This window comes from Podarcis liolepis (genome assembly GCF_965112155.1).
Source record: "Podarcis liolepis genome assembly, chromosome: 17".
Taxonomy (NCBI): Eukaryota; Metazoa; Chordata; class Lepidosauria; order Squamata; family Lacertidae; genus Podarcis; species Podarcis liolepis.
In genome coordinates this window covers 15,119,250-15,143,913 of record NC_139571.1, presented here as the reverse complement: position 1 = coordinate 15,143,913, position 24,664 = coordinate 15,119,250, and the positions used below count along the sequence as shown (strand labels likewise).

Genomic DNA, 24,664 nt, shown 5'->3' with positions numbered 1-24,664 from the left:
GATAGAATTTTTCTTTAGCAAAAGAGCTAAGTCCTTGTAGAAGTTTCTTAAGTCCAGAACGTATTTTGGGATGTCTTTAAAGATCTGTACAGCTGAATTTCCGATTTGCAAGGCCTTTTCAAAGTGTAGTCCTAGTATTTTGTCTCTTTCCTCCTTGGATCTGAGTGTGATCAAGCAGTCTCTCGGGGTCTTTCTGTCTTGCTTTTTACCCAATCTAAAGGCAGTCGTAATTTTGAATTCGTCTTCCTCAAGGTCCCAGCAATCCGCAAACTCCCGTGTCAAATATTCCACAAGGTTGTCTCTTTCATTCTCCGGAATCAGTCTTAATTTTAAGTTTCTCTCTTTCCTCTGTAACTCCCACAAGGCCAAAGTTGCATCATGCTCATAGACCTTCTTGGCAATCGGCTCTAATTTCTCCTGTGTCTCTCCCGCAGTGGCTTTGGCATCTTCCGCAATTTGGCGCGTGGTGGCGTTTTCCTCCACCAATTTATTTATAGATTCTGTATTCTGGTTTAATCTTGCTGAAATTTCTGTTAATTTTAGTGTGTTCTCTGAAGTCTGTTTTATCAAAGACTCCAGAGTTTGGTTTATCTTGAGCAGGGCGTCTGTCACAGCTTCCATAGAGACGGCTGCTCCTTTGTCTTGTCCTGTTGTTCCTGCTGATCCGGCTGTTGCGCCTGAGATTGAACCTCTTTTCTTTACCTGTTGCTGCTGCAGCTGTTGTTGTTGTTGTTGCTTGGTCTTGGCTCTTGTAACTATCTCTTCTTGTGAGCCACTCATGTCAAGGTCAATTCCCACGGGATTTATTCTCCCTTGGAAAATTCCACTGTCTTAGGCCGTGCCGGACTTTACTTTATCCTCTAGAGGGAGCAAATCAAAATGGCCATAGAGCAGAATTTCCAAATACGAAAACAAAGGAGACTGTCCAAGATGTAAAAAAGGAGATTAACACAGTCAAAGTCAATGTTACTAAGAACTTGTAACTTCAAATTGCCACAGTTGCCCAGTTTATGCTGTTTCTTCTTGTATTATACAGTAGCCAGGCACTGTGGAAACTTTGTATCAAAGTATCACTTCACAGGGAAAAGTCAGTTCAGTGTGCTAAGAAGGCAGACCGTTTCATGCTTTCAGATGAGTGAGACAGCAGAGGTTTTTTACTTCCAATAGATCATGCAGTTATTGATCAAATTCACCTCCCCTCTGCCCTGCTAGCTAGAGGGGAGATCAAAGGTCTAAATGTCCGGTTTAGCTGATCAAAGAGCGGGTTTAAACGGATGCAAGTTTAGAGCTCCGTTGCTTTCACTTTCATGCAGTCGGGGGGAGGCAGACTTCCTTTGTTTAAATCTCCCCCGTTTTTAGCCCGATTTTTAAAATTTAAAGGGTCCCGATTATTTTTCAGCTCTTACTCACGGGAATTCAGTCCAAATTTTCTTTTCAGGAAGGAATCGGCGCTCTCCGCTTATGGTGACGCGGCTTCACTTCGCAGGCTGGGTAGCGACTCTCAGCACCGCGCTCTCTCCCGATGTCGATCCGTAGCCTTTAAAAAGGCTCTTTCACGGTACCGGGGGGCGCAAAGGTGCCCACCGAGTCTCCTTGTTCTCAGGCTTCAGCGCCTGGGATTTTAGGGGTCCCCCGCTTGCCGTAGCGGGTAAGACCCGAACTTGCGAAGCAGTCCTTCTCCGGAGCTCGGAGCTAGGACCGCCATTAAGCGCTGGCACCGACCGGAAGTCTCGGGATGATGGGAATTGTAGTCTCGAAACATCTGCAGGGCCGAGGTTGAGGAAGCCTGGTTTAAAACAATTTAAAAGCCCATATAAACTATTCGAATACAACTATGATCCAATAAAACAGACAAACTAAAGAATTTTAGTTTAGGAATAAAGGAATAAAGAATTTAAAGAGTAAACATAAATGCCATAATCTTCACGTAGTCTCCGTTGGACCTGTGCCAGTAGTAAAACGTGCCTGGCACCTGGGGAATTTGATATAGTTGCCCCATAGCAGAAGTACTCTAGGAAGGCAGGGTAGTATAATGGTTAGAGTGTCAGGCTAGCACCTGGGAGATCAGGATTCTAATCCCCACTGTGCATAATAATAATAATAATAATAATAATAATAATAATAATAATAATAATTAATAATTTATTTATACCCTGCCCATCTGGCTGGGTTTCCCCAGCCACTCTGGGTGGCTTCCACAAAGACCAAAAATACACTTAAGATGTCACACATTAAAAACTTCCCTGAACAGGGCTGCCTTCAGATGACTTCTGAATGTCAGGTAGTTGTTTATCTCTTTGACATCTGATGGGAGGGTGCCACTACCGAGAAGGCCCTCTGTCTGGTTCCCTGTAGCTTTGCTTCTCACAGCGAGGGAACCGCCAGAAGGCCCTCGGAGCTGGACCTCAGTGTCTGGGCTGAACGATGGGGGTGGAGACACTCCTTCAGGTATTTTGGAATATTGTGAAGCTCCTTGACATCTGATGGGAGGCGGGTGCCACCACCGAGAAGGCCCTCTGCCTGGTTCCCTGTAGCTTTGCTTCTCACAATGAGGGAACTGCCAGAAGGCCTTTGGTGCTGGACCTCAGCCCAGTGGGTGACCTTGGAGTCAATCACAGCCTCTTCGCCTCCCTCACAGGGTTGCTGTAGGGATTAACTGAGGAAGGGGGTGAACCATGTCTGTCTTGGAGAAAAAAGCTGCTTTAATGGATGCAAGTGATTTGGGGAGGAAGTCAACGTTGTGCGCTTCCAAGCGTTGCGTCAGGGCAAGGATTTCAGATTGCTGGATGGAATGACCCCTCTCCCCCCCCCTGCAGACACTGTTCAGGGGGGTCTCCCAGCTTCAGGGCCAATTTTGTAGGGTGTGGGAGGTGCCTGGGGGGAGGAGGGGGGTATCTCATATGACGTCAGCAAAAGACATTGCTGGTTACTACAAACATCTAGTTAAATGCCATTGGGAGGGGGGAACGAACAGTTAACACTGCATCTCACTAATTGGCAGAAGCCGTCAATTATAGACGACATATTTAGCCGTTTTTCTTCAGTAATTAAGATCCAAGATCCCTTTCCTGGAGGGCCCTATAATTTGTGGTTGTTTTTACCAAAGCTGTGTATGAGGGCATAAAACCTCACTAACAACGCTTTAGGTTTCCCTTTTTCCAATTTCCGCCACATTGTTAATTTCCTAAGGATGCATGTGAGACTGCCATTTTTCCACCCAGGAAGTGTTGTATTTGTAAATATTGGAACTGCAGGGAAGGATAATTCGTAGATCTGTCTCAGGTGTCTCCCCTTTGTTGCCCTTCGCTATTGGAACGTTTTGATTGCAATAGAGGTTAGATCATTTAATGAAAAAGCCGGAAAGGAACTTTTTTTTAAAAAAATGCTGACTTATAAAGTCTTAGTGCCAAGATTTTCTGCTGAAACCTGTCTGACGAGTCAGTGGAGTTTGCGTACAGCACAGTCTATGGGGAAGATGAATTAAAAACAAAAAAAAACCTGATTGAGGTGAATCATCACACCTTAAATTTAAGAAGTGATAATTCACCTCTGTCAAGTTTGCATTTAAAAAGTAAATGCTATTGAAAATTGTCGTTCTTGTTAGGATATTTACCAGCTGTTCCAACTAATACTCGGTGTAGTCACTTTTCCCATTTCCTAGGGATAATATCGCCCTTTCCTTCAATTTCCACTTGACACCGTGGAATCAGATATGTTCCATTTGACAGCTGTGAAAGTCATTGTTAGCTGTGAAAGTCGGTGTTACGAACATTTAGCAAGTAGTGAAATAGGATACTGCTGGTGTAAGTTGGAATTAATTTTTAAAATAAACCATTTCTTGTGTTACTCTGGCCTTTCCCACGGCTCCTCTATATTGAAGGAAGATTTTGTTATGTATGTGTTTTCCTGATAACCTCTAAAATAAACATTTTGGTGAATTAGTCCACCTATGTTAATAACTATTACTGTTATCTTCATTGTTATTGTAACTTCCTCACACTAAATTTGCTTGTGCTCTGCTGTGAGGCTACGCAGGTATAGTCATACCTTAGCTCCCGAACGCCTCGGGAGTCGAACGTTTTGGCTCCCAAACGATCGAAAACCAGAAGTGGTGGTTCTGGTTTTTGAACGTTCTTTCAGAAGCTGAACGTCCGACGGGGCTTCCGATTGGCTGCAGGAGCTTCCTGCAGCCAATCAGAAGCCGCGCTTTGGAAGCTGAACGTTTTGGAAGTCGAACAAACTTCCGGAACGGATTCTGTTCAACTTCCGAGGTACGGCTGTATCCCCCCCCAAATACCCATTACAAAGTATCCTTTTGTAATATACTGCGACAAAACAGCTACTTAGTCTAAAAGAGAACAAGATCAGGAGGAAGACAAGGAAAGGAGAAACCTAAAGAAAGAGAAACCGAGAGAAGAGGAAAAGAAAGGGGGGGAAATTAAGAAAAGGGAGAAATAAAATAAAATAAAAGGACTTCGTGTTCTCTGTCCTGTAGCTACATATGATATTCATTCCTTAAGATCCAACCATTCTGTCTTCTATAAACCAGTATTATGTCAATCTTCAAATCCAGATATTACAAGTTCATTTTCTCTCTCACGCAAAAAGCCCATAAGAAATTTCCAGTCCTTAATAAATGTGAACTCTGTTCTCATGTATGGAGCAAGAGGGGAAAGTGGGGAGGGGAAGAATTAGACCCTTCTGCCATAAGTGTAGAGAAGAAGGATTGTATCATTTCTTGAAGAATTTCCATATTGACTGGAGTCTGCTGATCTAGACAAGTCCAACCAGTTGCTTAATGCTAGCAGTTTTGTTGCATACTGAATTATGATAACTTGAAATATTTGGAAGCCACGTTCTGCGGCATAAGTAAGAACATAATGCCAAATGTTACAAATGTGTCTCTTATAGGATTTAAGGAATGTGCAGTAATGGATATTTCCAAATATTTTCTCTTTCTCTTTCTTTTTGTCATAAACACACACACACACAGAGCGCTCACGTTGGTAGGGCCACTTGGAAGCAGCTTGTTGAGTTTGTTTTGCTTTCACTAGGAAGAGGTAATTAAGTGTAATTTAATAAGAAGCTATTACCTTTCTAAATTAATGTAAATCAAGTGTTAACCTATTTCCAGGTTACAAAAGTTGGAGTAAGTGTTGTCTTAATAGGAAGTGATAGAAGAGAAGATGTCTAGGTGGTGTAGAAATACTCTGGAACAAGCATTTTGAAAATTATTTGTATATGAGAAAGCAGACTTGGTTTTGCATGCTATTCAGTTGCAGAGAAATATAACGTTAATGGAATCTGCATATGTATTTGCTGTGAATGGACATGTTGGCCGTGTTTGGAGCCATCCCGGTTCTTAGAATGTGCATTTGCTACCTCGTCATAACTTCACTCATCATTTGGGCATTGGAAAGGACTGGCAGGATTGGGGTGAAACTATAAGCTCTATGTTGGAGCAGAGAAATACTGCTGCTTTGGTTAAAATTTGAATATATATAAAAAGAAAGTTAAGGGACCCCTGGATGGTTAAGTGCAGTCAAATTCAACTGTGGGGCTGCAGTGCTCATCTTGCTTTCAGACCGAGGGAGCCAGCGTTTATCCACAGACAGCTTTCCAGGTCATGTGGCCAGCAGGACTAAACCGCTTCTGGTGCAACGGGATACCGTGACGGAAGCCAGGCCACACGGAAACGCCATTTACCTTCCTGCCGTATAGGTACCTATTTATCTACTTGCAGTGGTGTGCTTTCAAACTGCTAGGTTTGGGTGGTGCTGTGGTCTAAACCACTGAACCTCTTGGGCTTGCTGATTGGAAGGTTGGTGGTTCGAATCCGTGTGACAGGGTTAGCTCCCATTGCTCTGTCCAAGCTTTTGTGCATATATATATATATATATATATATATATATATATATATATATGATATTAAATATTAAACATGTTAGTAGTTATTGATGCTTTTGGATTATGGTGCTGGACGAGACTTTTGAGAGTCCCATGGACTGCAAGAAGATCAAATCGATCCATTATGAAGGAAATCAGCCCTGAGTGCTCACTGGAAGGACAGATCCTGAAGCTTAGGTTCCAATATTTTGGCCACCTCATGAGAAGAGAAGACTCCCCGGAAAAGACCCTGATGTTGGGAAAGATGGAGGGCACAAGGAGAAGGGGATGACAGAGGACGAGATGGTGGGACAGTGTTCTCGAAGCTACGAACATGAGTTTGACAAAACTGTGGGAGGCAGTGGAAGACAGGAGTGACTGGTGTGCTCTGGTCCACGGGGTCATGAAGAGTTGGACACGACTAAACGACAACAGGACAATTCTACACAATTGGAAGCTGGAGTGGCTTGTTTGTTATAATCTGATGAATGTTTATTCCCATTTGTAGGCCTCTGTGCCTCTATAGTACTTGCCCATTTAGTTATGATATATCTGTAAATATTGCAACCGCAGTTGCATGAATCTTCCTTATCTGTGTGCCCTGTTCACTGAGAGGTTTGTTTGTGTGTAAATAAAACACCTTACACACACATACACACGCATATGTTTCAGTTAAGGGCCTGGGCTGTGGCTTTGTGTGAAAGAAGAATGATGTCTTTTCTGTCAAGAATTCAGGAGCATTAAGTGCTAAGGGACATCTTTCCTGTTAAGCAGGAGCGGACTTGCCCCCTGCTGCCGCCCAAATAACCCTTGGTATGTCTGTTGAGGCCGCCTGAGCAGAAGTAGAAAGACCTGAATGGGCGCTCTTTCACATCTTCAGAAGAAAGGGGTGCTAAAAATAAGGCGGAGAAATGTTTTAATTATCTCTTGCTAGATGTATGGGACGTGGGTGGCACTGTAGGTTAAACCACAGAGCCTAGGGCTTGCCAATCAGAAGACCGGTGGTTCGAATCCCCGCGATGGGGTGAGCTCACGTTGTTTGGTCCCAGCTCCTGCCAACCTAGCAGTTCGAAAGCACGTCTAAGTGCAAGTAGATAAATAGGTACCGCTCCAGCGGGAAGGTAAACGGCATTTCCATGCGCTGCTCTGGTTCGCCAGAAGCGGCTTAGTCATGCTGGCCACATGACCCGGAAGCTGTACGCCGTCTCCCTCGGCCAATAAAGTGAGATGAGCGCCGCAACCCCAGTCGGTCATGACTGGACCTAATGGTCAGGGGTCCCTTTACCTTTACTAGATGTTGGCACAATACTTGATCGGTTAATTCTACCAGTGCTTTGAACCTATTGGAGTTTTGGGTGAATAAATTGAACCTACTGGAGTTTTTGATGAATAAATTGAGAGAAGAGTTGCTGCTTTTGATGTCACAAAACTTGGCAGTCAATTGTATGTTTGAATGTGGGAGGGAATCTTCAGTTTTATAACATGTCGGGTCTTTGGTGTCCCCTGGCTGTAGTGTTTTGAAAAAGAGCAATAAGCCAATGACAACCCAGTCCATAAATCAGGCATAGGGACACGGGTGGCACTGTGGTCTAAACCCCTGAGCCTCTTGGGGTTGCTGATAGGAAGGTCGGCGGTTCAAACCTGTGCGACGGCGTGAGCTCCCATTGCTCTGTCCCAGCTCCTGCCAACCTAGCAGTTCAAAAGCACACCAGCGCAAGTACATAAATAGGTACCGATGCTGCGGGAAGGTAAACAGTGTTTCCATGCGCTCTGGTTTCCATCACAGTGTCCCGTTGCGCCAGAAGTGGTTTAGTCCTGCTGGCCACATGACCCGGAAAGCTGTCTGCGAACAAACACAGGATCCCTTGGCCTGTAAGCAAGATGAGTGCCACAACCCCATAGCCACTTTTGACTGGACTTAACCTACCAGGGGTCCTTTACCTTTACATTACCTATAGATCAGGGCTTTCCTAGAACAGAGGCTGCTTGCATTAACAGTTCCTTTATTTGATGCTTGCTCTTCTAAATCATTGTTCAGAAGGTACATAAGAGCTACATAAGAGTCTCTAGCATCAATCTGATAACTTGCGGTATTACAGGGGGTTTTGAGATTAGAGGTGGAGATCACAAAGAAGAGAAGCAGAGGGAATGGTAGATTTTAGGGAAGACTTATTTCTGAGAGTTTCAGATGACTCCTTTCTGAAACACCATGGATAAATCTACAAGGAATAGAATAATTCCAGATTCATTCATGTTTAAAAGTTGACAGTAGCCTCTATGCAGCATAGCAGTTTTGGGGGTGGTTGGACAGGGCAAAGCGGTTAACCGCAAATCGGTTAAGAGACTTCTGGTTTCAGGCCAGAAGAACAAATTACGTAAATTATTGTGAATATTTTTAATGTGGTTTTAAAACAAGCGCTGCTGCAATTTGAAGGGTTAGAAGGGGCACAAAAGGTTTCTTTCTACACACACACACACACAATTTTTCCTTTTACAATTTAGAATATTCATTTAAACAACCTTAAAATATTAATGACTTCCCTTCTCTTTCCATGGTTCATTTTGCGTAGCATAAATCCCTGCATATTTTATATATACTAAACCATTCACTATTCCATTATTACTTCCATCAAAATTTATTTACACCGTTGGATTTATCTTAATGCTGCCAACGTTTTCAAGTGTACACAATTCCCCCCAATATATTCAATAAACATTTCCCAATCTCCTTTAAAAGAATGTTCTGCTTATTCTATTATTCTATAAATTAGATCCACAAGCTACGCATATTCCATCAGTTTAAGTTGCCATTCCTCTTTAGTTCGGACCTTGCTCATTTTCCATTTTGGGGCTAACAATACACGGGCTGCAGTTATGGCATACAGAAATAACCTTTTTTGACAACAGTGGAAAGGGTTAAGAAACCTCAGGTGTCAGAGCACAAAAGGTTTCTTAACCCTTTCCTCTGTTGTTCAGCCCCCAAGCAAATATTTGCCTGTGATTTCGATTCTGAGATAGATGGACCAATGATCTGAATTCATGCAACTTAGCTTGATGTATAAGTTCAGGTTGATTCTTCTCTTCCTCCTCCTCCCACCTTTTTTTTTTTTTTTTTTTTTTTTTTTGCTGACCAAAAGAGATGAGAATGCATGCTTTTAGAATATGGTATTTTTTTTCGGGGGGGGGGGTATAAAATTAAAAGAGACAGAATTCCGGCACCCTTGCTGACAGAAATCTCACCACCGGCATCCTCTAGGACAGGGGTCAGCTAACTTTTTCAGCAGGGGGCCGATCCACTCTCCCTCAGAACTTGTGGGGGGCCAGACTATATTTTGAAGGAGAGGGAGAACGAATTCCTATGCCCCACAAATAACCCAGAGATGCATTTAAAATAAAAGGACACATTCTACTCATGTAAAAACTCGCTGATACCTGGACTGTCTGCGGGCTGGATTTAGAAGGCGATTGGGCCGGATCCGGCCCCTGGGCCTTAGTTTGCCTACCCATGCTCTAGGTTCTTTTGGGATGGTGAACATGCCTTAAGGGTTGATTCATGTAATAAATGACTCTCCTGTTATTCTCTTACCTATGCAATTAGAAGAGACCTACGATCTTCATTCAAAATCATGTGTGCCTGGAATAATTATTACGTTTTGTTTTTGTTTTTAAAAAGATGGTTCTTAACCTGATTTCCATCCATCTTTTGCAGGAATCCCCCCAGCACAATTATGATAGAGGATAAAGGCCCAAGAGTGGTGGACTATTTCGTAGTGGCTGGACTCACAGATACGTCAACGCTTCTGGACCAAGAAGTAAATCGCTCTGAAACAAAGTCGGTTGGCCCCAAAGCTCCCATTACAGATCTTGCTATCATCATCAAGTCAGCGGGAGAAACCGTTCCCGAGGGATACACCTGTGTCGAAGCAACCCCCACAGCACTTCAGGCCAACCTGAACTATGGGAGTCTCAAAAGTCCGGAGCTCTTTCTGTGTTACAAGAGAAGCAGGGACAAGCCACCTCTTACGGACATTGGGTGAGCAGTGTTGCAGTGAAAACAGATATAATAATAATAAATTTATTATTTGTACCCCGCCCATCTGGCTGGGTTTCCCCAGCCACTCTGGGCGGCTTCCAACAAAGACAACAAATACACTAAGATGTCACACATTAAAAACTTCCCTGAACAGGGCTGCCTTAAGATGTCTTCTGAATGTCAGGTAGTTGTTTATCTCTTTGACATCTGATGGGAGGGCGTTCCACAGGGCGGGCGCCACTACCTACCGAGAAGGCCCTCTGCCTGGTTCCCTGTAGCTTTGCTTCTCGCAATGAGGGAACCGCCAGAATGCCCTCAGCGCTGGACCTCAGCGTCTGGGCTGAATGATGGGGGTGGAGACGCTCCTTCAGGTATACTGGGCCGAGGCCATTTAGGGCTTTAAAGGTCAATACCAACACTTTGAATTGTGCTCAGAAACGTACGCTCAGAAAAGGACCTGTTAGTCATTGAGCTGCATCAGTGTGGGAGATAAAATTGTGGTTTTGCCTTTAAAAAAAAAAAAAGACCTTCAGGATTGGAACTCCTGACAGCCTGTCCTATCCAAAACTGTAGGTGCTTGAAAGAATGCAAGTACAGTTATACCTTGGATCCCGGACACCTTGGTACTCGGACGTTTTGGCTCCCGGGCGGCGCAAACCCAGAAGTGAGAGTTCCGGTTTGCGAACTTTCCTTGGAACCTGAACGTCCGATGGGGCTTCTGTGGCTTCCGATTGGCTGCAGGAGGCCAATCAGAAGCTGCGCTTTGGTGATGTATTGTGTGTTAGGTCATGATGTGTGCTAGGGCTGGGTGATATACCGTATTTTTCGCTCTATAAGACGCACTTTTCCCCTCCTAAAAAGTAAGGGGAAATGTGTGTGCGTCTTATGCAGTGAATGCAGGCAGGAGGCTCTGTCAGCGCTCCCTTTAAAGAGCCGTGTGGAGCGTGTGTGCGGCTCTTGGGGGCTTTTCCTGAGGAGGGAGAAGGGCTGCCCTTCCCCCAACTCCCTGAAAAGCCCCCAAGAGCCGTGCTCTTTAAAGAGTGTGTGGCTCTTGCGGGAGGAAAGCCAGTAGGCTTGCTTTCACTGAAGCCAGGCGGGCAAGGGGGATCAGTGCGCACCGATTCCGCTTGCTCTCCTGGCTTCAGGGGTAGCCCCGCAAAGCCTCCTGAGCGAAGATGGAGGAACGTTCCCTCTTAGCTCAGGATACTTTGCGTTCCTTTCTTATTTCTTGTTTTCCTCCCCTAAAAACTAGGTGCGTCCAATCACCCGGTGTATCTAATAGAGCGAAAAATATAGTATCATCCAAATCCTGGTGTGAAATCCATATTGTGATATCAGTTTCATCTTTTTTTTGCCTGGCAATATTTAGCAAATCATGATGTGATTTTTGCATAGCGCGCGAGCGCACACACAAAATGTGGGGAAAACCGTGAAGCCATCTCTCGATTCCTGCAGCCCCCATTAACTCTGCCGGCTTAGCTCTCCCCTGCCTTACGCAGGGGCAGCGAATCACAAAAACAGGTGTAGGCAAAATTACGATGTTTAGCCAGTGATCTATTACTATGTTGAAAGCCAGGTATTGCCCATCTCTCTACTTTCCACCATGCTCTTTGCAAAACCGTCTTCATGGAGAGGCATGGGAATTCTTTCGGTATTCCTTGAGAATCATTACAGTGGTACCTCAGGTTAAGTACTTAATATGTTCCGGAGGTCCGTTCTTAACCTGAAACTATTCTTAACCTGAAGCACCACTTTAGCTAATGGGGCCTCCTGCTGCTGCTGCGCTGCCGGAGCACAATTTCTGTTCTCATCCTGAAGCAAAGTTCTTAACCCGAAGCACTATTTCTGGGTTAGCAGAGTCTGTAACCTGAAGTGTATGTAACCTGAAGCGTATGTAACCCGAGGTACCAATGTATTTGTGCTTGAAAGGGGTCCTGTTGAGAAGGGTATATAATTCTATAAAAGTGCACTGGCAAATAATTTGGTACTATGTGTGTGAAATGTTCCTCTGTCCGTTACTCCTTCCTTCTTGCAGAGTTTTATATGAAGGGAAGGAACGCTTGATCCCGGGCTGTGAAGTGATCCAAGCTACTCCCTACGGCCGTTGCGCGAATGTCAACAACAGTTCGGCAACTTCCCAGCGAATCTTCATCACCTTTCGGAGGGCTCCCCCCGTGCGACCCCAAAACTCCTTGGCCGTTACCGACATCTGTGTCATTGTAACCAGCAAAGGAGAAACCCCGCCTCATACATTCTGCAAAGTCGATAAGAATTTGAATTGTGGCATGGTGAGATTAATACGTTGTCGTCTGAAATTTTGGCTTTGTAATGGGGCAGAAATGCTTTTGGGGCTTGTTGCTTCTGCTAAAAAATTGTTTTCAATAATAATAATAATAATAATAATAATAATAATAATAATAATAAAGTATTTATTGCACTCTTACCTAGTGTACTTAACTCTGAGTACAGTTTGCGTCACTTCGTTTTCCACAGCTCTGTATTTCTTCCTTCTTCCATTTCTGCTGCCAGAATCCATATCTATGAGATAGCCAACTACTCTCTCTCTCTCTCTTTTAATAACAGGGTAGGAGGGAACAGTTGAACTTTGGAAGACTGCTGGTGTTATAATGATAAAAAGTAGCTTTTACTTTTGTCATGAATAACAGCCGAGCTATTTAAGTGGAAGTGAAAGAAGTTGATTTTACTGTTGGCGTTCTTCATTTGTGAGTTATAAGCCAATTGCAAAAGTCCCCGGTGCCTTAAAAACAAATATATTGCTGTGTTTGTGGTGATATACATGAAAGTAAAACGCCTTTTCAAAGTAGTTTTTCAGATAACGCTACTGAAGTGTAGGCACAGGGTCAGTAGAATCCAGTTTAGAACATATTGGTGTGGGGTTGAATTTTAGCATTTGCCTGAGTCCCTGAAACTGTACCATACAAGACAGAGAAGAACTAGTCTTTCCTTCCTTTTTTACCACAAATACAGTGGTACCTCGGGTTAAGTACTTAATTAGTTCCAGAGGTCCGTACTTAACCTGAAACTGTTCTTAACCTGAAGCACCACTTTAGCTAATGGGGCCTGCTGCTGCTGCTGTGCCGCTGGAGCAGGATTTCTGTTCTCATCCTGAAGCAAAGTTCTTAACCTGAAGCACTATTTCTAGGTTACGGAGTCTGTAACCTGAAGCATATTTAACCTGAGGTACCACTGTATACAGATCAGGAGTGAAGCAAGAGGAGATAAAACACTACGCTGAGATACTTTACGTGTCTATTTTCATAAGCAGAGGCCGTTCTAAATAGGGTAAATTGAATGTATTGAATAGCATAGGCGGAATATGCAACATTTAAAGGTGAATATGGAAACCATGAAAGGGGAGGACAGGAAAGTCAGTTGATAAAGTAACTTATGGTTTATGTTAACATTTGAAAAGTTTTTTTCTTCGTGAAAAATTAATAAGATTTTTTAAAAAAAGAAAACCTTTACCACCCTGGTGTGAATCCAGTTAGTTTATTCTTCTTTAAAAAAAGTTACCTTTTCAAATTGGTCCAAATTTCTTTTATTTTTGGAGGAACCGCTGCTTCAATGGCGGCTCCTGAGGCAGTTTGCTGCGGGTCTTGATTGCGCTGTATGTCTGCTCTTGATTTCGGAGCTCCGGCGTCTCCTTCCGGAACCCGAACGTTTTCTTTCAGGCTGTTTGGAGAAGGTGCTTTGCCCGTGCTCCCTTCCTGGCCCCTCACAGCAATCGGGCTCAGGGCTCACAGCAATCGCGCTCAGGACAAGGGGTCTCCGCCGCCTGCCATAGTCCGCACTGAACCGCAAGTCCTAAAAAGAAGCAAAAAGTAGAGATGGTCCTCAGTGTAGAAAGAAAGTGCTAGCAGAGTGAAGGCAGCCCTGTTTAGGGACGTTTTTAATGACTGATGTTTTAACGTCAATCTTTTGTTGGAAGCCGCCCCAGCCAGATGGGCAGGGTATTATTATTATTATTATTATTATTATTATTATTATTAGTTAGATTGGTTTCAACTAGGGCCAGGGCCTTTTCAGCACTGGCCCCGACGTGGTGGAACGCTCTGTCACAAGAGACTAGGGCCCTGCGGGACTTGACATCTGTCCGCAGGGCCTGCAAGACAGAGCTGTTCCGCCTGGCCTTTGGTTTGGACTCGGTCTGACCCCTATGTTGCCTTCCCCTTATGGTCTTAATTTATCAGCTACTTTTAAAATGAGGCTGCATTTTAAATTGCATTTTAACCTGTATTTTAAATTAGGGGGTCCCCCCCTCTTTTCCCTCTATTATGTTTTTACTGTGATTTTTATTGGTGTTAGCCGCCCTCAGCCCGGCTCTGGCTGGGGAGGGCGGGGTATAATAATAATAATAATAATAATAATAATAATAATAATAATAATAATAAATAATTAATAAAAAATAAAAAATTTACCTGTCCTGGTAGGTTGGTTTTTTTCCTATGGTCTTACATCTAAAGACTGACTGCAGCATCAACTGTTGACTTCAGTAGAGTCTGGCCACTGATATATGTGCAGGCGTGAACAATTTTTTGGGTATGCAATTGGCTCTGGGAGGGTTTTGAAAGCCAAGGCGTTCTCCCGTGATGTTTGGTGCTTTCTCTTTCTCCCACACACTGATTTTGGTGATAATCTAATTTTTGGTGCCTTTGCAGTGGGGTTCCAGTGTATACCTGTGTTACAAGAAGTCCGTTCCAGCTTCAAACTCCATTGCATACAAAGCTGGTAAGTTATTTATTTCCATATACTGCAGATAATATTGGCACTGATTTAAATTACTTTGCCACTTACTAAATTTGCCGGCTGGGATTTCTTGATGCTTCCACCACTGCACCTTAAACACCATCCACTTCGTTGAATAAAAACGTTTGATTATACATTGTTCTTTGTATTCTGCCATCCTTCCTCCACTGAACGCAGAGCAGTGTACATGGGTTTCTCATTGCGCCCTGGCCCCTTTTATTCCTTTCATCACCCTCAAGTAAAGATTTGAACCCGGGTCTCTCCAGAACACTATTTGACCCACTGGAATCTGCAAAATAAATGAATTAGAAATCCAGGCCTTGTTAAGCCAGAAAAGGACTATGGATGGAGAAGCTTGGAAGTGTGTTCACAGTTCCGTGAAGGAGCAGCAGCCAGGAATAACTGGGGAAACTCTGTTTATTGCCCCAAGATGTTGCTCTTACCCCAAGAGTTCCTTACAAAATAAACAACATGAGAAGCACGGGGTAAGGTGAATGGGCCTGTTGACATGGAATCGTTGGCCAGTTTAGCACTGTGCCAGCAGATGCAACAGGACTTCTTCCTCCCTGCTCATCCATTCCAGAGGTCCAACTAGTGCAACCATTCTGACTCCTTAAGTCATGTTCCAGCGTGCCATAGCAAAAGGCACTGATCGTAGAGGTGTTAGCTTTTTCCTTTGGGGCGAATTTATAACGTAACCATTTTGAATGGCACAAGCGATGTGATACGATAATTTTTATTGTCATTGTCCCATACAGAACAACGAAATTGAAAAAAATCTACATCAGACATTCAAAAACCAACACACCTGCTATCCCAGCTATCCCAGCCTGGTTAACCCCCTAAAAACTCTGATACCCCATAATTAAATACAATATACTCCCATAGAGACTACCTTAAAGTAAATGGTAAAGGGACCCCTGACCATTAGGTCCAGTCGTGACCGACTCTGGGGTTGTGGCGCTCATCTCGCTTTACTGGCCGAGGGAGCTGGCGTACAGCTTCTGGGTCATGTGGCCAGCATCACTAAGCCACTTCTAGAGAACCAGAGCAGGCACAGAAATGCCGTTTACCTTCCTGCCAGAGCGGTACCTATTTATCTACTTGCACTTTGACGTGCTTTTGAACTGCTAGGTTGGCAGGAGCAGGGACCGAGCAACGGGAGCTCACCCCGTCACAGGGATTCAAACTGCCGACCTTCTGATCAGCAAGTCCTAGGCTCAGTGGTTTAACCCACAGCACCACCCGCGTCCCGAGAGACTACCTTACACTGCATTTAAAACCAAAATCACATTTGGATAGAAACTGTTTCTCAGGCGGCTAGTCCTAATCTTTATAACCCTGTACCTTTTTCCAGAAGGCAGAAGCTGAAAGAGATCATTTCCGGGGTGCGCACTATCCTGCGCTATCTCTGCAGCTTTCTTATGACACCTGGAAGCATAGATTTGATCCAAGGTGATCCAATCGTTGCTTGGAACTTTTAAGCAGCCTCCTTTATGGCTTAAAGCCAAATTTTCACTTAGAAGCAGAAGTTCATGATACATGGCTGCCTAAATGGTTGTTTAAAAAAAAACACCATAATGGTTTTGAATTTTGTTTTGCAACATGCTTTCCAATCACGTTAGGTGGATTAGTCATGGGTTATTGCTCCTGATACCATACAGCCTTATCCAGGTTTTTTCTTACTTTGTGAGTGCAACCCTTAACTCCCTGGTGCTGATCACTGGTGATGGGTTAAGGTGATTTATGGTGTCTTCTCTGCTGGCAAGAAAAGAGCGCTGGTGGTACTGGTGGGTTCGACTCTGGAGAGGCTTCAGCTTAGGTGGGCTGTAAGCTCCAGCTGTTGGTTCTCCTTCCATCAGTAGGCATTGCCAGGCTTCAAAACAGGGCACTTCAGGTGAGGAGCAGGAGAATTGCAACCTTTTGGATCCCAAACCCTGTAGATCCCCCAAAGGGTTTGACCCTCCTGCCCCTCAGCCTGCCTGGAGTTAGTGAAGCAAAAAAGAGAAGGACCCCTGTCCCATTCTTGTGCCCCCATCCCTGGCTAAGATGAATGTCCTTCAAATGTGGGAGAATCATAGAATTGTGGAGTTGGACAATGGGGCTCATCTCTTCCAACCCCCTGCAATTCAGGAATCTTTCGCCCAGAATGAGGCTCGAACACATGACCATGGCCATTTAACATTGCTCTATACGTATATTCTGTTATCTCCATACAGAGTAAGATAACGCGAAACATGCTTGTATCTCATTGTTTTCCCTTTGGAAAGGCTTGATATTCAGATACCCAGAAGATGACTATGAGTCATTCCCCTTATCAGAATCTGTACCTCTCTTCTGTCTTCCAATGGGGGCCACCATTGAATGCTGGGACCCTCAAACCAAATACCCGCTGCCTGTATTCTCAACATTTGTTCTGACTGCCTCAAGTGCAGAAAAGGTATGTCTTGAGAACCGTAGCATTCTGTTTTCATATGTCACAGTTAGAATCTTCTGTCTTCCTTTCTTATTGCATATCAAAGCCAAACCTGCATAGTTCCTTGACCTGTGAAATTGTCATATTGCATCCCGGTTTAATATGCATGTTAGATAATATTTTACTTCAGAAATGATGTTGTTGTTGTTGTTGTTGTTGTTAATAATATGCTGCTCACTTGACTGGGTTTCTCCAGCCACTCTGGGCAGCTTCAAACAAATTAAAAGCATTAAGCACAGTAAACCATCAAACATTAAAAAAAACTTCGCTAAACAGGGCTGCCTTCAGATGTCTTCTAAAAGTCAAATACAGTGGTACCTCTGGTTGCGAATGGGATCCGTTCTGGAGCCCCGTTCAAAACATGAGCAGAATGCAACCCGTGTCTGTGTGTGTGCGGGTTGCGATTCACCGCTTCTGTGCATGTGCGTGATGTCATTTTGAGCGTCTGCGCGAGTGGCGAAACCCGGAAGTAACCCTTTCTGGTACTTCCGGGTCGCCGTAGGACGCAACCTGAAAAGATTTAACCTGAAGCAAACGTAACAAGAGGTATGACTGTAGTTGTTTATTTCCTTGACATCTGAAGGTAGGGTGTTCCACAGGGCAGGTGCCACTACTGAGACCCTCTGCCTGGTTCCCTGTAACTTCACTTCTTGCAATGTTAATGGGCCCTAATAATAATAATAATCATAATAATCATAATAATTTATTATTTATACCCCACCCATCTGGCTGGGCTTCCCCAGCCACTCTGGGCGGCTTCCCAAAAAATATTAAAATACCGTAATACATTAAAAGCTTCCCTAAACAGGGCTGCCTTCAGATATCTTCTAAAAGTCTGGTCGTTGTTGTTCTCTTTGACATCTGATGGGAGGGTGTTCCACAGGGCGGGTGCCACCACCGAGAAGGCCCTCTGCCTGGTTCCTTGTAACTTGGCATACTAGCTACTGATTTCACTTTGGGGCCCTATAGCACTGTTGTATCACACTTCGTGCTTTACCTAAATTATGTATTCTAGCAATCTTGGGAGTGGGCGGATAGAAGAATATCTCTTTCCTTCCATGTTTAGAGAATCAAGATAACTCCCTTCTCCTCCAGTTGTTGGAGGTAATTATTTATGTGGCTCTCCCTCCCCTCCTATAGGTGTACGGTGCTGCTATCCAGTTTTACGAGCCTTACTCGCGAGAGCTGCTGTCGGAAAAGCAGCACATGCAGCTGGGGCTCCTGACAGCGGTCGAGAGAAAAGTGGTTACCTCAAAATCCATAAATTCCAACAAGTGCATCTGCCTTCTGTCACACTGGCCTTTCTTTGAAGCCTTCCGAAAATTCCTCATGTTCATTTATAAGCTTTCCGTGTCTGGTCCGCATCCTCTTCCCATTGAAAAGTAAGTAGGAAGTCTTCCAAGTCTGCTCCTTGTTTTCATGGCTTTTGCAAAAATGAGGGACGGTTACGCGAAGGTGCTCATTCTGGTATTCTTACTGCTAAGCTGTGGCGCATGCTGTGAATTACTGCTGTGGTTTTCCACTGCCAAGCCATTGCACACTGAAAAGGCACCTGGGTTTTATTTTGACTCTTGTGCTGCATGTGAGTAGAAGTTTCTGTAAGATAGGGATGGCACAAAATAGGAGCTGGTTGTAGGGACACAGGGGTCGCTGTGGTCTAAACCACTGAACCTCTTGGACTTGGCTCGAATCCCCTCGATGGGGTGAGCTCCCATTGCTCTGTCCCAGCTCCTGCCAACCTAGCAGTTCGAAAGCACATCAAAGTGCAAGTAGATAAATAGGTACCACTCCGGCGGGAAGGTAAACGGTGTTTCCGTGCGCTGCTCTGGTTCGCCAGAAGCAGCTTAGTCATGCTGGCCACATGACCCGGAAGCTGTACGCCGGCTCCCTCGGCCAATAAAGCGAGATGAGCGCCGCAACCCCAGAGTTGGCCATGACTGGACCTAATGGTCAGGGGTCCCTTTACCTTTACCTTTTATACTCTCACATGCTTGAAGATCTCAAAGTGAAAGCAGCAGAGTTGGAGGTGCGCACCGACCCCTCTCGCTCTCCAGGCTTCAGCGAAAGCCTGCATTCACTCCATAGGACGCGCACACATTTCCCCTTCATTTTTGGAGGGGAAAAAGTGCGTCCTATAGAGCGAAAAATACGGTACATAACATCAAGTCACACAGTGATTAGCAATCCGTTTGGGTCATGCAGCTGTGAGTATATGGAGTCAATTTTGGGATTTTTTTTAATTTGAAGGACAGCATAGGAAGGAAGCAGCAACCTTTTAAGTACCATAATTACATCAAAATGACCAGGATTATTGCATCAAAATATATCTTTAAAAACTGAGATCTAAACATTAGTGATTTCTATTAAACCGAGTTCAGATGTGCCTTTTTAAAAAAAAAAAAAAAAAACAGATAGTTGCAAAAGCGTTGCCAAATCCACCTTTCCTCTTCTATCTGTATACTTTCCTGAATGTACCTGTTTTCTGCTTATTTCCCTGCATGTGGTCATTTTTATCTGCACTGTCTTCTGAGATGGTTTGTTGATTCCTTTCTTGTTGTCATCTTTGAGTGTCATCTTTCAGAACTTGGAAGATCCTAGCAAGTAGTCTTGCCACACTTGACTTTCACTTGCAGATCCCAGTGACGTGCTCAACAATAAAAATAAAAAATTGTCCAGTAGCACCTTATAGACCTACTGGACAATTTTTTTTTATATTTATTTCAACTGCATCAGACCAACACGGCTACCTACCTGAATACTGAACAATTATTAGTGGTCTCATTCTTTTCACTAAGCACACAACCAAAGGAAAGCAAGTTCTCTTGATCTAGCAAGACCCTTTTTGGTTTTCTTGATCTTTCCTAAGTATTTATGCAAGTGCTTAACTCTTTAAGTGCTGACGCTTAGCAGCTTAAATAAGCCTCTGAACTGGAAAGGTGAATTTAGCTTTAGTGGTTTGAAATAAGTGCTCCTCTTTGCATCATTTAAAAACAGTGTGGAATTTCACTTGTGCTACGAACGTGGCTACTAAATTCATTTGGCATGTTTACTTTCGATTAAAAAAAATCCTTTTTAAAATAGTGAGTGAGCTTTAAATTCAGACTTTATGGTTTTGAGATGACAAATATCTATAATTGTCTTTACAGGCACATATCCCACTTTATGCACAACATACCTTTCCCTTCTCCCCAAAGACCAAGAATTCTTGTGCAGGTAAGTAAGTTAAATACTTTGAGCGCCCTAGGAATGCTGCTTACTGTTGCAGTGCTAGCGGGACTTCCATGTTGAATTGCTTTGTTTTATGTATAATCATAGAATTGGAAGGGACTGTCAGGTATGGGGATTGAACCAGGGCCAGATTTAGGTTTGATGAGGCCCTCAGCTCCTGAAGGTAATGGGGCCCTTTATATGTCCAGCTGTCCTTTGTCAACAACAAATTGTCGCTGTTTTTTGTGTTGAATATATGCTATATGGTAATATATGGACCTCTAAAGCCGTTTGCACATAACAAAATATGTACTTTATCAAAGTAATTGTTGAACTGAAATACAATTAAGAAGAAGTATATTAAAAGTGAAATACAATTAAGAAGTATACAGTGGTACCTCGGGTTACATACGCTTCAGGTTACATACGCTTCAGGTTACAGACTCCACTAACCCAGAAATAGTGCTTCAGCTTAAGAACTTTGCTTCAGGATGAGAACAGAAATCGTGCTCCGGCGGCATGGCTGCAGCAGGAGGCCCCATTAGCTAAAGTGGTGCTTCAGGTTAAGAACAGTTTCAGGTTAAGAACGGACCTCCGGAACGAATGAAGTACTTAAGCCGAGGTACCACTGTATCAATAGTGAAAAAATTATTAAGCGCTAACTGTATGGAGATTTTATTTTATTTGTTTTTTATCTTATATTTTGGAAATGTACATCCAGGTTTTTTTCCTTTAAGTTTTTTGGGGCCCCCAAGAGAGTGGGGCCCTAAGTTACAGCTAATTTAGCTTATATGTAAATCTGGCACTGGATCGAACATTCGACCTTGGCACTATCAGCACCTCACTGTAACCAACTGAGCTATCCACGAAAGTGAATTTCAATAAGCAGCCTGAGGTGTAAATGATAAAGCGAACAGGGGACAGCATATAATAGACTTAATCCGTTAGCACAAGCCTTTTCCATTTGTACAACATAACTTTCCCATTTTCTTCTTGCCATTCTTGCTCTGCACCCTCCCCAACCGGCTCTGGAGGGTTGGGTGAACCCCAAAAACGATTTAGAGGGCACACAGAGAGAGGAAAGGGAGGAGAATTTCTGTCTTCCTGATCCTACAATACCGTGTGACGCACATGGTTGATTAGAATGCTTACATGAGTTTTCTGTTGGCTCACTAATATTGGTGCATTTGTCGTTTTGCAGCTCTCTGCTCATGATACGTTAATACTGTCGCAACCGGTTGCTACGCCCTTGCCACTCAGGTAATGATAGTTGATAACTCTGAAAAGTGAACAAGTGTTTGAAGATACTGTGTTTGTGTGTGTGTGTGTGTGTGTGTGTGTGTGTGTATGCATATTTATCTATTTATTAACTTTCTATATGTGCATCATGGGACATGGGTGGCGCTGTGGGTTAAACCACAGAGCCTAGGACTTGCCGATCAGAAGGTTGGAGGTTCGAATCCCTGCGACGGGGTGAGCTCCCGTTGCTCGGTCCCTGCTCCTGCCAACCTAGCAGTTCAAAAGCACGTCAAAGTGCAAGTAGATAAATAGGTACTGCTCCGGCGGGAAGGTAAACAGCGTTTCCGTGCGCTGCTGTGGTTCGCCAGAAGCGGGTTAGTCATGCTGGCCACATGACCCAGAAGCTGTACGCCAGCTCCCTCGGCCAATAAAGCGAGATGTTCGCCTTGCTGTGCTTCGCTCCTGCTTTCCTCATGGTAAACAACAGTAGCCCACACTACAGTGGTATCTCGGTTTTGAATGTCTCCGTTGACGAACATTTCGGTTTTCAAATGCCGTAAACCCGGAAGTAAACGCTTCGGTTTTCAAACACGCCTGGGAAGTCGAACATGCCACACAGCTTCCATTGAGTGCAAGATCCTGAGGCCTAGCTGTCAGCTATTGAGTTTTCTGTTTTTGAACGTTTCAGAACTCAAATGGTCTTCTGGAACAAATTACGTTCGAAAACCTAGGTACCACTGTACTGTGAAATTATTTTCCCCTTTACCGGTGGACAGCCTCTTACTAGGGTTGATATATTGCCCCAAACCAGTTTGAAGTCCATATCATGATAGCAGTTTCGTAATTTTTGACTTGGCAATATATCGCAAATTGTGATGTGTGTGTTTGTGTTATGCAAAAATCATGTGGGGAAAACTGTGAAGCCAGCCAATGCCCTTACATAGCTTCCTCCTTATTTCAGATATTGTGGTATAGCGGTGTACCACAATGTTTAGCTGGCAATATGTCAGAAAGTTGAAAACCAGATATTGCCTGGCCCCCACTATACAATCCTGTTGTGCTTTTGATGAAAGCTTCCACTGCCCGGTGTAGCAGGGTGATTTGGGGTGGGGATGGGCGAAATTGGTCTAGATGGCAGTACATCCTTGCCTCGCATAGGGTATAACTTGAGCTGCCACGGCACAACCAGAGACTTGCCCGGGGAATGGATAGAACTGACTTGCGTCGCTGTCCGGCATGATGCATTCTGTTGGTAGCTGTTAAAATGACAAATAACAAATGTTGTGCTTCTGAATCTTCTGATCGCATTCTAGTGGAGCAAACTTCAGCACTCTGCTAATGAATCTTGGACCAGAAAACTGTGCCACTTTACTCCTCTTTGTGCTGCTGGAGGGTAAGATCCTGCTGCACTCTCTCCGACCAGCTGTGCTGACTGGAGTAGCGGAAGCAGTGGCAGCTGTAAGTATGCCATGTTCTCCTTTAAAGCTGAAATAACAGTATTTCTGCAGACTTTGGAGCAGCCCTTTAATTTCAGTAGGCGGCCTGTTCTATTGCTGGCCTCACATTTTCATGTTTCATTTTGCTGACTTGTACAAGGTTTTAAAAATTAGCCAGCTTTGTGAATTAATATCTCTCTCTCTCTCTCTCTCTCTCTCTCTCTCTCTCTCCCTCTCTCCCCCTCTAACTCTTTCTTTCTTTCTTTCTTTCTTTCTTTCTTTCTTTCTTTCTTTCTTTCTTTCTTTCTTCTGTTTTCAGAACTAATGTAGCACTGTCCATCTAAAACAGGGGTCAGCAAACTTTTTCAGCAGGGGGCCCAGTTCACTGTCCCTCAGACTTTGTGGGGGGGCCAGAGTATATTTTTTGGGGGGGAGAACGGATTCCTATGCCCCACAAATAACCCAGAGATGCATTTTAAATAAAAGTACACATTCTACTCATGTAAAAACACACTGATTCCCGGACCATTTGTGGGCCAGATTTAGAAGGTGATTGGGCCAGATCCGGCCCCCGGGGCTTAGTTTGCCTACCCATGACAATTGAAGAGATCAACCTACTTCTGGGGGGAAATATGCAAAGTCCTAGACAGTAGTAATTTTTCCTACTTGGATGGGGACAGCTCAGGCACAGTTGGAGAAGTAGATTGTTCAGCTTCAGTTACCTAGAGGGGAAGAATTTTATACTAGAGTAGTCTTAAGTGATTTTACAGCTTTTTGCTGCTAAGGAATGTTTAAGCATCTGAACAATCGCAGATTGTGCTTTTTTATATTTGCAAAATTGGGAGAGCTCAGGTCGTCCTGAATCCATAATTTGGAACCTTGCAAGCTGTTTGCTCATTTTTTAAAATGTTGGTGGCAATTGTTTTGAAACAAGTCTTTAGACTGGTAGAATACCACAGATGTATCCAACTGGTGCCTTTTCCATGAGCACACCAGCTTTTGATTAAATGGAGCTGTCTGGTGACAGAAGGGAGGCAGTTTGTGCCTATCCCCCCACAACTGGTCTGGAGGGTCTGTGGGAGATGGGAAGGGAATGGGCAAAAATGGCCTCTCTTCCTCTTCTGTTGATGTGTGCCTCAACTGAAATAAGAGCAGAAGGAACACCAGTTGGATTACACCATTGGAAATGTTGTTTTCAAGAGCAATTAAAAATAAATTAAATAAAATATGACATATTTTTTAACATGCATAGTGTCTAGTGATCTTGAAGGATAACACCTATGTATCATTTTTTTGGTTCTGGGTTGTTAGTTTCACCGACGTAGGTAACAGAAATGAAGAATGCAGTTGAACTCTTAGGGCTCCAAATTCCTCTTTATCCCAGTGTGCTTTTGAAAGGGGAAGATATAACTTCCTCTTTCAAGGCATATGATAGTCACTGTTTAAAAACAATTTCAAAGGCAGTTTTCATAGTATCTCTCCGTTTATAGTCTAAGCAAACTTAATGACACATAGCCCCTTATCTTTAAAAAAAAATAATGCTTAAAAAATGCATTCTCTACTTTTAAGAAACTGCGTGTTGCAAAAAAGAAGAGATAGCCATGTCTGATTTTCTCTTCA

The 24,664-nt window shown here is 43.7% G+C and overlaps 1 protein-coding gene and 1 long non-coding RNA gene across 2 annotated transcripts in view; one reads left to right on the top strand and one right to left on the bottom strand.

Annotated features, from left to right (window-relative positions):
- The window catches only part of DENND4C (DENN domain containing 4C), an 88,177-nt gene that overhangs the window by 19,639 nt on the left and 43,874 nt on the right, over positions 1-24,664 (top strand). The window contains exons 2-9 of the mRNA XM_083483272.1: positions 9,596-9,919; positions 11,955-12,207; positions 14,599-14,668; positions 16,957-17,126; positions 18,303-18,544; positions 20,309-20,375; positions 21,571-21,629; positions 22,922-23,066. Of these exons, the coding sequence (XP_083339398.1) occupies positions 9,615-9,919; positions 11,955-12,207; positions 14,599-14,668; positions 16,957-17,126; positions 18,303-18,544; positions 20,309-20,375; positions 21,571-21,629; positions 22,922-23,066 (1,311 nt within the window). The 5' untranslated portion in view covers positions 9,596-9,614. The remainder of the gene's footprint in view (positions 1-9,595; positions 9,920-11,954; positions 12,208-14,598; positions 14,669-16,956; positions 17,127-18,302; positions 18,545-20,308; positions 20,376-21,570; positions 21,630-22,921; positions 23,067-24,664) is intronic.
- LOC310697137 lies at positions 15,307-16,936 on the bottom strand. The gene is made up of 2 exons (XR_014520954.1): positions 15,951-16,936; positions 15,307-15,581 (listed from the first exon to the last, which is right to left on the bottom strand). It is a non-coding gene; the product is annotated as an uncharacterized lncRNA (long non-coding RNA).